The sequence below is a fragment of the Protopterus annectens genome, chromosome 14.part0 (assembly GCF_019279795.1).
Source record: "Protopterus annectens isolate FY-2018-M chromosome 14.part0, PAN1.0, whole genome shotgun sequence".
NCBI lineage: Eukaryota > Metazoa > Chordata > Ceratodontiformes > Protopteridae > Protopterus > Protopterus annectens.
In genome coordinates, this window is record NC_056748.1 from 975,948,232 (window position 1) to 975,961,815 (window position 13,584).

General features: G+C 42.1%; 1 protein-coding gene across 1 annotated transcript in view; it reads right to left on the bottom strand.

Annotated features, from left to right (window-relative positions):
- ERCC6 (ERCC excision repair 6, chromatin remodeling factor) overlaps nucleotides 1-13,584 on the bottom strand; it is a 1,256,800-nt gene that overhangs the window by 926,173 nt on the left and 317,043 nt on the right. The window contains exon 7 of the mRNA XM_044056771.1: nucleotides 6,533-7,298. Within this exon, the coding sequence (XP_043912706.1) occupies nucleotides 6,533-7,298 (766 nt within the window). The remainder of the gene's footprint in view (nucleotides 1-6,532; nucleotides 7,299-13,584) is intronic.

Sequence of the window (13,584 nt, forward strand, 5' to 3'; positions counted from 1 at the left end):
TAAGATACATATCTATCCATATATATATATATATATATATATATATATATATATATATGTATATATATATACACACACACACACACACACACATGTTTTATATATATATATATATATATATATATATATATATATATATATATATATATATATATATATATATATATATATATATATATATATATATGTAACGTGTGTGTATATACGCACACACACACACACACACACACACACACACACACACACATATATATATATATATATATATACACACACACACATATATATATATATATATATTTATATATACACTTTTATACTAATACCTGGTGCATGGCAGTGTCTCACTCCATTTTGCATTGTTTACATAAACATGGAAAGAATCTCATTGTTCTATTAAGGGAAACATGGAAAATATTTCACATTGTTCATATCTTTTTTCAAACACTACTTAATTCCAGTTCTGTACATGCTGATTGTTTCACTATATGCATGCTTAGTGACTCTTTTCAGCTTGTAGATGACTTCTTGCTGCCATAGTTTTACTTATGCATCTGTACGAGGACTTCAGAAGCTGGACCTAAAACACTGGGAAGTATACTCATTTCAGGAGTACAGGGACATCACCTGGAAATGCCAGCATACTCTTACAGGATGCACAGGAATGCTGTTTTCCTGATGTGGATACTCTTGTAGGAAGTAATGAGTTAAATGCAGACCCCCCCCCCTATCAAGAGACACATTTTAAGACGGGTACATTTACTGGGTAAAGATGACAACTTATTGGTTATTGTCAGCTGACACTACACCAGGAAAAATGTCATTCTTACACTTGAATAAGCAAAATACAGTACAGAAGACTATAAGCTGTGCATCTGAACAGCTGAATCCAAGCTCAACATTCCATTGCATTCATTAAAACTGGAAGTTCCAGGGCACTGATTTTTCATACTGACAGCTTCTGTGTCATCATATAAGAAAAGGTAAACGTAAAGCAATAGATAAAGGGAATGAAAGCCTCACGCTACTTTCAGTCAGCAAAAACGAGGACTCTTTTGTTCTAAAGTAACATGTCTATACCAGTGAAGGAATTCTGTGCAAAGCTGCTTCTGGAATCCAAGCAGACAGAAAACAAAATCACACAGAAATGATTACAACAGATAAGATCAGTAACATACAATCAAACTACTGTACAGCTTTCCTCAATCTTAACCATTTCCAATACTTTAATTCCACGCTATAGGAAGTCATGTGATCAATGAAATATGACCTATCACATTTATTTTTCATAGTTTTCTAGCAATAGGACAGTGGCTTTCCAGTACATCCTAATACAGTCACGACCTAGCTTTCTTAACTCTGTTACACAACATAAAGAAATGGATTAAACAAACAACAATCACCACAATTTGAGTTAGCTATTTATAATATATCCTCAGAATTCCTTCCACAGATTCCTTATACATGCTAATCCTGGAAGACTTCAGTGAACATACCAGACTATTTACAAAAGCTGCAAAATAAACAGAAACATATATTAACACACACATAACACCCTTACATGGTGCTGCTATATATGCCAAGCAGTTGTAACAAGTCTGCTAAAATACTTACTTTATATGGAAACAGTATTTAAAAAGTAAAACACAAGGGGTAGTGAGGGAAGCTAACCAGCATACTCAGGCTATCCCAATTATTTTAGCGTGATGCTCCACCCTAATTTACTAAAGTAACCAAAGTAAATTACAATGCTACAAGTCCATTTAAGGAGTTCTGGCCAAGGCACTTAACAACGAAGAAGTGTTCCATCATCTACTGGTACAGAATCTACATGGTAGGAAATAACAACATTCACTAAAGAAATCAACGTCCAAACAGAACAGCTTGCTCTCACTGATTGACTACTTACCTGCATACATAAGGGGGGGGGGAGGAAAAGGTGTGGCTACCACATTACAGACAAAGAGTCAGTTTGAAGTACGTGTCAGTGGTAATCCCAGGAGGCAATATGTATATTTTTAAGCAATGGGTAGCATTTTATATGCACTGATGACTCCCAGTTCTTAGAACATAAAATGATGGTGTGGGGGGAGAGAATTGTATCAAATTCAAAAATAGAGTAATTTATACCAAGCTGAAATCAGAGCTGCATATTCCAAAGATAAGCCTGACTTTGGTCAGAACAAGGAACACGGGGATATAGAAAAAAATCCAGTACTGACACAGCATTCCACATAAAATATGTGCCCTAGGCTTCAGTGCAATAAATCAGAAGAAACCAAAGAAATTAGTAACAATATTACAAAGCAACAAACACACAATCAAATGCCGCTATGTAAAACTGGATGGTAAGTTCAATTAAGTTCAATTAAAACATAAAGCAATCATGAAAAACACACACAGCGGATCTTCAATGGAAAACACAGTAATCAATGCAATTTGTTCTTCCACTTCAGGCACCAAGCTGCGTTTTTAATATAGTTTGCATTTTTAAGGCAATATGTTTTCCAATGTAGATAGGGAAAACAATCCCTGGTTGATTATTCTAATTTACTAAATTGAGATATTTAGTGTTCTACTTGTCTTATCCGACTTTTTATGGCATGTCTGGGTTGGTTTAATTGATGTAACCTCGCAGCTGAAATATGTGCTGTTAGTGGCAGTGTCATCATGCAGTAAATTAAGACAGATACAGAGAATTATGCACCAGAGTTTAAAAATGAAAGGCGAGTTCAGAGTGTGCAAAAATATGGCTCTTCATTTAATGCCCATGACTGCCATTTTGAGTAGCAGCCATTTTGTGGTCAGCATCTTCAAGGAATTACACTAAGAGTTTCGATTCTACCATTCAGACAAAAGAAAACATAAAAAAATTTTACCAGCTGGTTGCTTGTGTATTGTGGGAGGGAGTACTGGAACTGTAAGTAAAGCAAGGTTAATTTACTTATTGGTTTAATCCTTGCACAATGAAAGACACAAAACCGCTTCTTTTATATTGTCTGTCATATAGTAAATATTTTACTAATTCCCAATACTAACACACCACAAGTTTACAACAAGGAGACCACTGCACCCAACTTCCTCCTTGGGAATTCAGAATCCAGTCCACCCAAGATGCAGACAACCAGTAACATAACATCTTTGGTTTCTTTAATAACAGAACTTCTAATTTATCTGCTCTGTTAAATTTATGCAAACTGTTTTTCCACACATGAAAAGGGGCAGAATTTTCATGAGTAAAATTTCTCAATATCAAAGAGTTTTAGCATAATACTTTTCATTAACGTACTGCCACTTTTACAGTATCAGAATCCAACGCTTTACCAAGAAAACTGTTAAATGGCACAGCAGAGTAAATATTTTTACTATGGATATCAAAAGTCTACAATAAATGGCAATAGTAGCTGCAGAGCAATGCATATAGTTCTGTATTTCACCTTTGTAAAAGTAGTATATTATTTATAGAAAAAAAGTAAAAAATAAAAGGTGAAATAGTCTTCAAAATTTGGATGGCTAATGCACAAGGTATACCCTTTATTTTCATTCAGATATAGCTCATCAGAAAATAAATTCCCTAAAATGACTATTTATCTTATGAAGACCACTTCCCAGTGAAGTTGCAGACATATGCTACTAAATGTCAACTTAAAAGAATTCTCTAACAATGTAACACCTCCATACTTCTAGATTTTCTGTGGACTACAACAAACATTAGAGTGGATAATTTTAAGTATGTAGACCAGCATCAAGAGAAAAATGTATTCTCTGAATAAACCAATAACTTAAATTAATCATTAATAAATGTTCAAAAACTCAACATATTTGCTATTTTTTATCCAAAATGTTTTTTCACAAGATGTACTCCCTTCATAATGTAACTTGTCGACTGCAGAATCAGTGGACTTGCTGACCTGCTCAAAAGCTACACAAATTAAAGACAATCGATGGATTGTGTTAAAGAAGATGTCAACCAGCTATGAATAATGTGATGCGAAAGAAAACTATTTTGCCATAAACACCGTAAAACACCACTGCCATTCATGAGTGGACAGGTGATCCACTGTGGCGACCCCTAACCAGGAAAAGCCGAAAGAAGAAGATTCTGTTTAATGTGTCCCTATACTTGAATTTTTTTCCACTTTATATGCATGATATTAAACATGAAAACAAAGACAATGCTAGCCTGAAGGCAAACAGCACTGGTCACTGGCCATATTTTTAACAGAGTATGCTAACCTACCACATGAAGGATAACACTGATGAAGAAATGAGATTCACAAGGTGCAGACATGTCCATCTTCTTTTATGAACAGGAACATGGATACTAAAGCACTATTCATGCCACTCATTAAAGTGCCATGGATACACCATACCTTTGCTGTCTAGAAAAACGAATATGCCAAGTCCAGATTACACCTTCACATTTAGAAGTCCTTACAAATTCAAAAAGTAAAAGAGCATCTGAAATATACAGACATACCTTTTGTGTGCAATAGTACTATTTCATACCACTATAAGACATATACAGTGGAAGTACAAGTATGTTACACAGATTAGGTGCAGACTTTGGATATTACCCCATAAGACTGAAAATTTTAAATAAAAATTATAACTAAAGAAAGGCAAAGTCCTACCTGAGGACAACAATGCAGATCAAATGTGGCACACAGCACAAGGTGGGAGAGAGGTGATAACAACTTTCTGTTGAAGACTGGGAAACTCACTGCTCATGCCTGGGATGGGGGGCAGGGATGCCTGGAAGGAATGTCCCTCGTGAAAGTGACAGGATGGCTTCTACTGTCACTTCACTGCAGACCCTTCCACTATGCCTTAATCAGGTGCATGCATTAAGGACAGGAGGAAACTAAAGGAGAAAACCAAAAATCAACCTTAACGGCTGTCTTGAATGATGGCCCCTCTTAGTACACACCCCAATGATGAGGAACAAACAGACCAACTGGCAGCGGAGGGGGCTTATGATCAACAGGCAAAGGGGGGCAAAGAGTTAAAAAAAAAAAAAAAAAAAATGAAGGGCATTACATCTGCTAAGAATGTGGAGTCTGTAAGCAAGCACATGCTGTCCTTATTATAGACCAAGTAAGGAAGAGAATCCATGAAAAAAAATGACCCCAAAATGAATCTAGCTCAAAAAAAAGATACGGTCAGCTTCTTGAAGATAAACTATCATAAGGAAAAATGGGTCCTTGAGAGGAGGCAAAAACTGTCCCACAGTACAGCTCTGTAGACCTTTGAAATCACAAGGGAATGGAATCCTAACCAACAGGGAAGTTGGAAGTAGCAGTCAAATATACAACAATTAAAGAATGACAACTCCATTTACAGTTCCTTCCTCCCATATTCTTTATCAGTGAAAGGGGGGCTCAGTTGAAAAAAACAACTGCAACATTTTAAGCATTGCAAATAAGCCCCATACTATGTTACCCACATTATGAAAACAGCCTTAGGAAGCCACTTGTGATGAAGCAAGGTTCGGATTAATTTACCTGACTGGTGGACTATCAACAGATACCTGACTGCATGAAAGGACCATTCTTACAGTCTCATAGTCTTCTTGCAAATGGAGTAAGAATAAGTGCCTCTTTACTTACTGATGTACCACATCACTGACATGTCTGAAAGGAATGGCACCATTCCAACAGGAGTCCAGTGGTCTAGATATTGAATGGACAGACAAACTGCTCCCACATCACATACAGTGATGTGGTGACTCATTGCTCAGGGGGACCAAAGACCCTTGGCAGTATGGTTGAAAGCAAATACACACAACTGCAGACATTATATGACAGGACATTATCAGCAACAAATCCATTTTTCCCATTTTCTACATGAGGTCAGGATGTCACATCAACTGCTGCCATCTTGCTTTTGTCAGTTGTGACCAACTGGTTAGTTACCCGGAAAACAACATAATACGTACATTAAACCCACTGTAGTGTAAAAAACAAAATAATACATTAAGAAAACCCACCGGAGTGGGGGGGTGACCCCTAATCCCCATGAAGGGGGCTGCACCTACACCTAAATATACCAACTCTGTGATTGTACTACAGTAGAGACAAGGGCAAAGTTTACTGTGTGCATAACTGGCAAATTAATATGAACACCACAGACAGAATAAGCACTATGAATGAAAATCTTCAGGTGCAATGTATCCACCACAAGGACACATTGGAGAAGTTATTACACTAGTACAATAAAAAAAAACAATTTACAAAAATAGCTTTAAAATTATTCATTATTCATTATTCCTTGGAATAATGTTGTAATGCATCTTATCCATATTGGTCAACAGAGGAACAGAAGGTCAGTGTTCACAGACACTCTGCAATAAAAGGGGAATGCAGTCATGTAATCAGTGCTAGACTGAAAGGAAGAGAACTTGAACTGAGCACCTGTCTTACAGGGATGATATAACATGCTTATTATTCCTAAGACACAAGACTAGAGGGTGTTATCAACTACACAGAACATATTTGACAAAATATGCTGATCTGCACTGTATGAATCGTACCTCACTCTTGTCTTATAAAGATCTTCATCACCGTCATCTTTAAATTTCATTTTCTTTTGTGTAGTTTTACTATCATCATCTGAGCTTGTATAGAAGTCATCCTCATCTATTACTTCAATTTTCTTATGGGATCGCTTCTTCCTTTTCTCTACAGTTTTTAAGGGCTTTAGTTCATACTCAGAACCTCCACTAATATAGTCAATATCCTCATAATTAGCATCTTCATCTTCAGGGTTAAACAGTTCCTCATCAGGTACGTATTCAGAGCCTTCACTTTCTGAGCCATAGTCTCCTTTCCATTTCCTCTTTGGCTCACCACATTTTTTCTCTTGTGGATGTTCAGCCTTAAATTTAATTTCAAGTGTTCTACGTTGCAACTTCCGCATGTGTTTTTTCAATCGTTTATCTGTTCTTGACATACTTCCATTTTGTTTACGTTTTTCTGTTTCATTAGATAACACATTTTCATTATGGCTACTTTTTTCTGTCTCATCACATTGCACATGTTTGCCCTCAGCTTTAGGTGTTTTTTTGTTTTTCTTTTTATATAATATCTTATTTCTAGCCTCTGCCAATTTGGCCTGATCGGCAAGATATTTTTCAAAACCAGAAGTGTCATTGAGAATTAATTTTCGTGGTTCCTTCTTTTCTTGTTTCTGGGGAATTTTTGTTCCAAATGGGGTCATGTGACCAGTACGGATGAGCTCTTCCCATTCAAAGTCTTCAGTTGGCATAAGTATACTGTTAAGGCAGGAGGGTCCTGGTTCTGGAATGCAAGAAACAATAAAGGACTTACTTCAGTTAGTGCATTCATAAAAAGTGATTGAAGAGAAAGATAGCAAATTTGAAACATTTTCTTGGAATTATTTTAAGCTCACATTTAACAGAATAAGAAGTTATGTTCTTACCATAACATTCCATGTTAGTTGTCTTCTTCTCGCCTTCTTTCTTGCTGGATGGGTTCGGAGCCGGTCCTCAGCTCCGACTCGGCCTATACTATAGCTCGAGAGCTATTTTTACTGGCTCGAGGCAGCCCTATAACCCACAATACCATGCGCTAACTCCCCAGATCTCGTTTGGAAGCTAAGACATAGTATAAATATAATATCATAATATCATAATCCTCATTTGCAAGTACGGGCTCCCTGCTAGTAACATTAAAGATACTGGGAAACCGTAACATGTTATATCTCCAGAAATGGAAGGACTCAGAGACCTGAAGTCTATCCAGGCTAGGGGGCAGGAGGGAGGGACGCAAGAAAGAAGGCGAGAAGAAGACAACTAACATGGAACGTTATGGTAGGTACATAACTTCTTAATGTTAAGTTGTCATTCTCGCCTTCATTCTTGCTGGATGGGACAGCGTCCCTAGCATCTTAGTCCTGGGTGGCTCAATGGAACAGACTCCTGAGTACGGTGGAACCAAAATCAGCTCTATTTCTGGAGGCGATATCAAGTTTGTAATGGGCAATAAAGGTATGTTTGGAAGCCCATGTAGCTGCTGCACATATGGCATCTAGTGGTAACCTTGCTTGAAATGCCATTGATGTTGATAGTGTCCTGGTTGAATGAGCTTTAGGCCTAGATGGAAGTTGCCTGTGTCTCAACTCACAGACAAAGGTAATAATAGATGTCAACCATCTGGAAAGAGTAACCTTCGATACCGGAAGCCCTTTCTTTCCTGCAGCATAAGAGAGAAAGAGCTGGTCTGACTTTCTGAGTTGTTTTGTCCTGTCTAGATAATACCGTAATTGGCGATGAACATCTAATGAATGTAATTTCTGTTCAGCCCTGTTGACATAATCTGGGAAGAAGACAGGCAAGTCAATGGAGTGGTTTAAATTTGTTTCCGAGGACACTTTCGGTAGGAAGGAAGGGTTTGTTCTGAGAGTTACCCTGTCTTTGTGAAAGACCAAATAAGGGGGACTGACCGACAAAGCTTGAAGTTCCGATACCCTTCTGGCAGATGTTACGGCTACTAAAAACAGAGTTTTCCAAGAAAGAAGCTTGAGGGAGCAAGAAGCTGCAGGTTCAAAGGGAGGCAGAATCAATGAGGTTAGAACTAAATTCAAATCCCATTGTGGAGGTGGATCTTTAACTGGAGGTCTAAGCAAAAAGATGCCCTTGAGGAAGGCTTTACAAAGTTTGTGGGACATAATATTTGCTTCTGAGAGCCCAACATGAAAATTAGCAATGGCCGATAATTGTACCCTGATAGTGGCCGACGATGACCCTGAATGAAAAAGCTCCGCCAGAAAATCTAGAACCTTATGAATGGGTGCATGGAAAGGATCTAGGGACTTAGTTTGTGCCCAATGCGAAAAACGCTTCCATTTATTTGCATACGTCTTCCTAGTATTGGACTTATGGGAAGCTAGAATGATATCACGAACAGGAGGAGAAATAAGGGGAAGCCTGGCTAAGGCTGGAAGTGGAGCAACCAAGCTGTGAGGTTGAGGGAATGAAGAGAATGATGCAGCTTGCCCGCGAGATGGGTCAACAGATCTGGAAGGGGTTCCAGATGCCAAGGCTGTTCCAATAGGTAACTGTGCAGAAACGGAAACCATACTTGTCGAGGCCAAAACAGGGCAATGAGGATCATTTTGGATCTCAATGCGGTTGCTTTCTGAATTAATTGTGGGATCAATGGCAAGGGAGGAAAGGCATATAGAAGACCCCGGGGCCAATCGTGAACAAGAGCGTCTCTGGGGGATGGCCTGGTAGAGGAAAGAGTGTGAAGAAGTAGAAGCACTTGCTGTTTTGAGGAGTTGCGAAAAGATCGCAGCAAGGCTGGCCCCACTTCTGAAATATTCTGTCTGCTACCGCTCGATTTAGAGACCACTCGTGAGGCACGAGGATAGTTCTGCTCAATCTGTCCGCTATGACGTTGGACTTCCCGGGGATGTGCGTTGCTATCAGAAACCGTTGAGAGGAAATCGCCCATTGCCAAAGTCTGAGTGCTTCTTGACATAGGGGGTAGGACTTTGTTCCGCCCTGCTTGTTTATGTGCCACACTACAGACATATTGTCAGTTTGAATTGCTATAGTCCCTGTGGGAAGAGAGCTCTGAAGGGCTTGCAACGTCAAAAGCACCGCCCTCATCTCCAGGACATTTATGTGCAAGTGGCGTTCTGATTGTTGCCATGTGCCCTGGACCGTCCTGCCCTGATAATGCCCCCCCCCCATCCGATCAGGGAGGCATCCGTTGTCACCGTGGCAACTGGGGGGGGGGACAAAGGGTCTGCCCTGAAAAAGCTGAGGGGAAACCATCCACCAGGAGAGATGATTCTTGCAAGAAGGGGTTATCAAAATATTGTGAGTCAATGGTAGCTGTTGAAAGGACCACTGAGAAAACAGCATCCACTGAAGGAGCCTCATGTGGAAGTGGGCTAATGGGAGTAGAAGAATCGCCGCTGCCATGAGGCCTAACGCTTTCAATACTAGCTTGACTTGAACTCTGTTGGGCTGAAACATGGACTGAACATTCCGCCTTATGTCTGTCACTCTCTGAGGTGGTAATGTTGCAGACATTTCTGTGGTGTTTAATATGGCGTCTATAAAGTTTATACATTGACAAGGAGGACTTTGCAAAATTTATAGAAATACCTAGACTGTTGCAAAGTTGAATAGTGTAATCCCTGGCCATTATAAGATGCTGCTTGGTGGTAGCGGAAATGAGCCAGTCGTCTAGATATGGAAACACCTGGAATCCTTTTTGTCTCAGGTGAGCCATGACCACTGCCAAGCATTTGGTGAGCACCCAGGGGGCTGTGGTGAGACCAAAGGGCAGGGTTCTGAATTGAAAATGACTGGCTCCCAGCCGGAAGCGGAGAAACCTCCTGGAGTGTCTGTGTATCTTTATATGATAGTACGCGTCCTGGAGGTCTAAGGAGCACATCCAGTTGTCTCTGCCGAAAACGGGTAGAATGGACTGCAGTGTTACCATCCGAAATGTTGTCTTTTGTACAGAGTTGTTCAATCTGCTGAGGTCCAAAATGGGTCTCCAGTCTCCAGTCTTTTTTGGTACCAAAAATAATCTGGAGTAGATTCCGGATCCTAGCTGATCTGCTGGGACTGCCTGGATGACTCTTTTTGTTAACAGCTTTTTTATTTCTAGCTGAGCCTGACCCCTTTGTGCGGGTGGTACGTCTGGTAGGGGTCTTGGCGGTTGTATTGGAGGGGAAGTGAAGGGAATTTTGTAACCCTCGGATATGATCTTCTGTACCCATGTGTCTTGGGAGAGGGATTGCCAGGCTTCCGGGTACAGAGATAATCTTCCCCCACTGCCTCTGAAGGCGGACAGTCGGGCAGCTTCTCAGGGATGCTGAAAGGGCTGGTCAGGAAAAGATTCCCTGGAACCCTGGTTCTGTGGACCCCCTCTGCCCCTAGGGCGGCATCTGTTATTATTCCCCCCTCTGCCTCTAGGGGGAAATTCACCACGCGCGGCAGGCATGACTCCCTGTGGTTTGCAGAACCACATCTTTCCACCTCTCTGTCCCTTAGGATAAGGTCTAGAAGGTGTGGAAAAATGGACTCCCACGGCAGAGAGAGTCTTACCATCTTGCTTGCATCTGGTGAGGGTATTCTTCACCTGAGGTCCAAACAATTCTGAACTATCAAAGGGGATGTTGGTGAAGGACGCCTTGAAGGGATCGGCAAAGTTACAGAGTCGCATCCAAGCGTGACGTCTCAACGCAACACCCGTGCCAGCGGCTCTACTCGCTCCATCGGCTGCGTAAGAGATAAGCCGCATGGAGGAGTTAACAATGGAGTTCAGGGTGGCCAGCTGGGAGTTTATCTTGTCCTGATACCCCGCAGCAGAAGGATCCTGTACCGTTTCACCCAGCTCTTTGAGCAGGTCTCTCTAAAGGCGGGTGAAATGACATAAATAGTTCAGCGATCACATAGTAAAGGTCGCTGAAGTAAATGTCCGCTTGCCATACCTGTCCATGGTCCTGGACTCTTTGTTAGGAGGATGAACGGGTACAGAAGGATCAGCCAACTCCTTCTTAGTGGCTGCTGCTACCACCATAGCATCAACTGAAACGCCTTTGGTGAGAAAGGACTTGTCCTCTGGTGCAGAAATAAATTTAGAAGGCCTCCTAGGGGTAGGTTCCTTTGAATCAGGAGCTGCCCACACCTTTCTAGCCACTACCTCCATTAGTGGGTCGAAAGGGGGAGACACCCAGGAGGTGGAAGGGCGAGATCCAAAAGCGTCAAGGTAAACCGACTCGTCCTCGGAAGGTTTGAGAGTGGACCAATTTCCCCTTTGTTTTAGGATCTCTAGAATGTCTGAAAAAGAGACATCCTCAGAGGGGGATCTGGGGGAACCCTCCGACTCATCCAAGTCGGTGTCTGACGTGACAGACTCGGGGGAGTCTATGTGCTTCCTCTTGCACTTTCTTTTCCTAGGAGGTTCCCCTGAAACTTCAGGGGAGCCCTCGGAAGAGGAGGAGACACCCAAGGTGGGTACCCTATGCTTCGGATCTCTGCTGTCAGACATAGGAGGGTGGCCAGAGACCGTAACAGGCACTGTAGAGGGAGGAGCTGCAGAACTTAACCTTGGAGTGGACACTGGGTCCAGCACGCCCCTCATCACCTCAAAGGCTCCCCTATCAGATACCAAAGGTAGTCCCGGCTCCGAATAGACCGGAACCGCCCCCAGCACCAACAGAGAAGGCTCAGAGAATGATGTCGGGGCCGAACTAACCAGAGCCGAAGCTCCGGGAGGGAGAGCGGGGTCGGACAAGGGTCCGATGCCACTCGCCCCCTCGGAGCCGACAGTGGAGTCCCGGCGCCCGGACCTCTCCTTGGATGGAACCAATGAAGAGGTCGAAGCCAACGACACCAGAGCCAAAGGTGGGAGTATCGGCTCCGACGTGGGTAAGGTTACGGTTCCGACAAACTCCGGCTCCGAACTCGAGAGGTGAGTCGGAGGAGGAATCGATGGCGGTACCGAAGGAGCCACAGTCTGGTGAGATGGGCTCTGGAGCATTTGGGCTAGTGCCTGAGATTTTATGAGCCTACTGACCACCCTCTCAATGTCGTGATCGGAGAGCCTGGATGACCTAGATGAGTGAGTCCTATGACTCCGCTCCGATAGGAGAGGGGATCTCGGAGCCAATCGGACGGAGTCTATCAAGGGGGATCTAGAGCGCTTGCGCACTGGGGTCAGCTCCGATGCTGGTTTCAGAGCGGATTCCACTTTACCCACCTCGGATCCGGACGGAACCGATGTCGGAGCCATCTCGATAACGCCAGCCCTCGACTCAGAAGCTGGGGCCGAGGGTTTGGCGGTTTTTGAAGACTTCCCCGAGCCAGACTTGGACAGGGAGTCATCAGGCTTTAACAAGCCCCTTAAGATGAGCTTATTACGCCTCTCCTGCAGGACTCTTGAACTAAAACTGTGACAGATGGAACAAGAGTCCTGCAGGTGTAAAGGCCCCAAGCAATAGACACAAGAAGTGTGACCGTCTGTCAGAGACATTTTCTGACAGCACGAGTCACACTTCTTGAATCCCGAGACCTTAGTGTGTTTGGACATAGTCCTAACCACAGTGAACACAGTCAGTCCACACACACACTCAACTTAAAATTAGGAAATTTAAGGGAACTGACTAAAACCCACACACACAGACACTATAAGGGGTGGGGAAACTGAGGTAAAGCCCGTAGGCCCAAAGATAAAAATTAACTAGAGAAGGGAAAAAGGGCTACAAAAAAAAGGTTGTACAATTAGTAGGGACCTAAACAAGGGTAACTAACTGGAGAAACTACCTGAAATTTTAGTTAAATAGAATAAATCTCTTACTGACCTGAGCCGGTAAAAAAAGACAACCTAGCAGCGAAGCGGCAAACGAGATCTGGGGAGTTAGAGCATGGTATTGTGGGTTATAAGGCTACCTCGAGCCAGTAAAAATAGCTCTCGAGCTATAGTATAGGCCAAGTCGGAGCCGAGGACCAGCTCCGAACCCATCCAGCAAGAATGAAGGCGAGAATGACAACTTAACATCTGTTTTTATATCTTAAGTATTCAAACCAATATTTTGGGA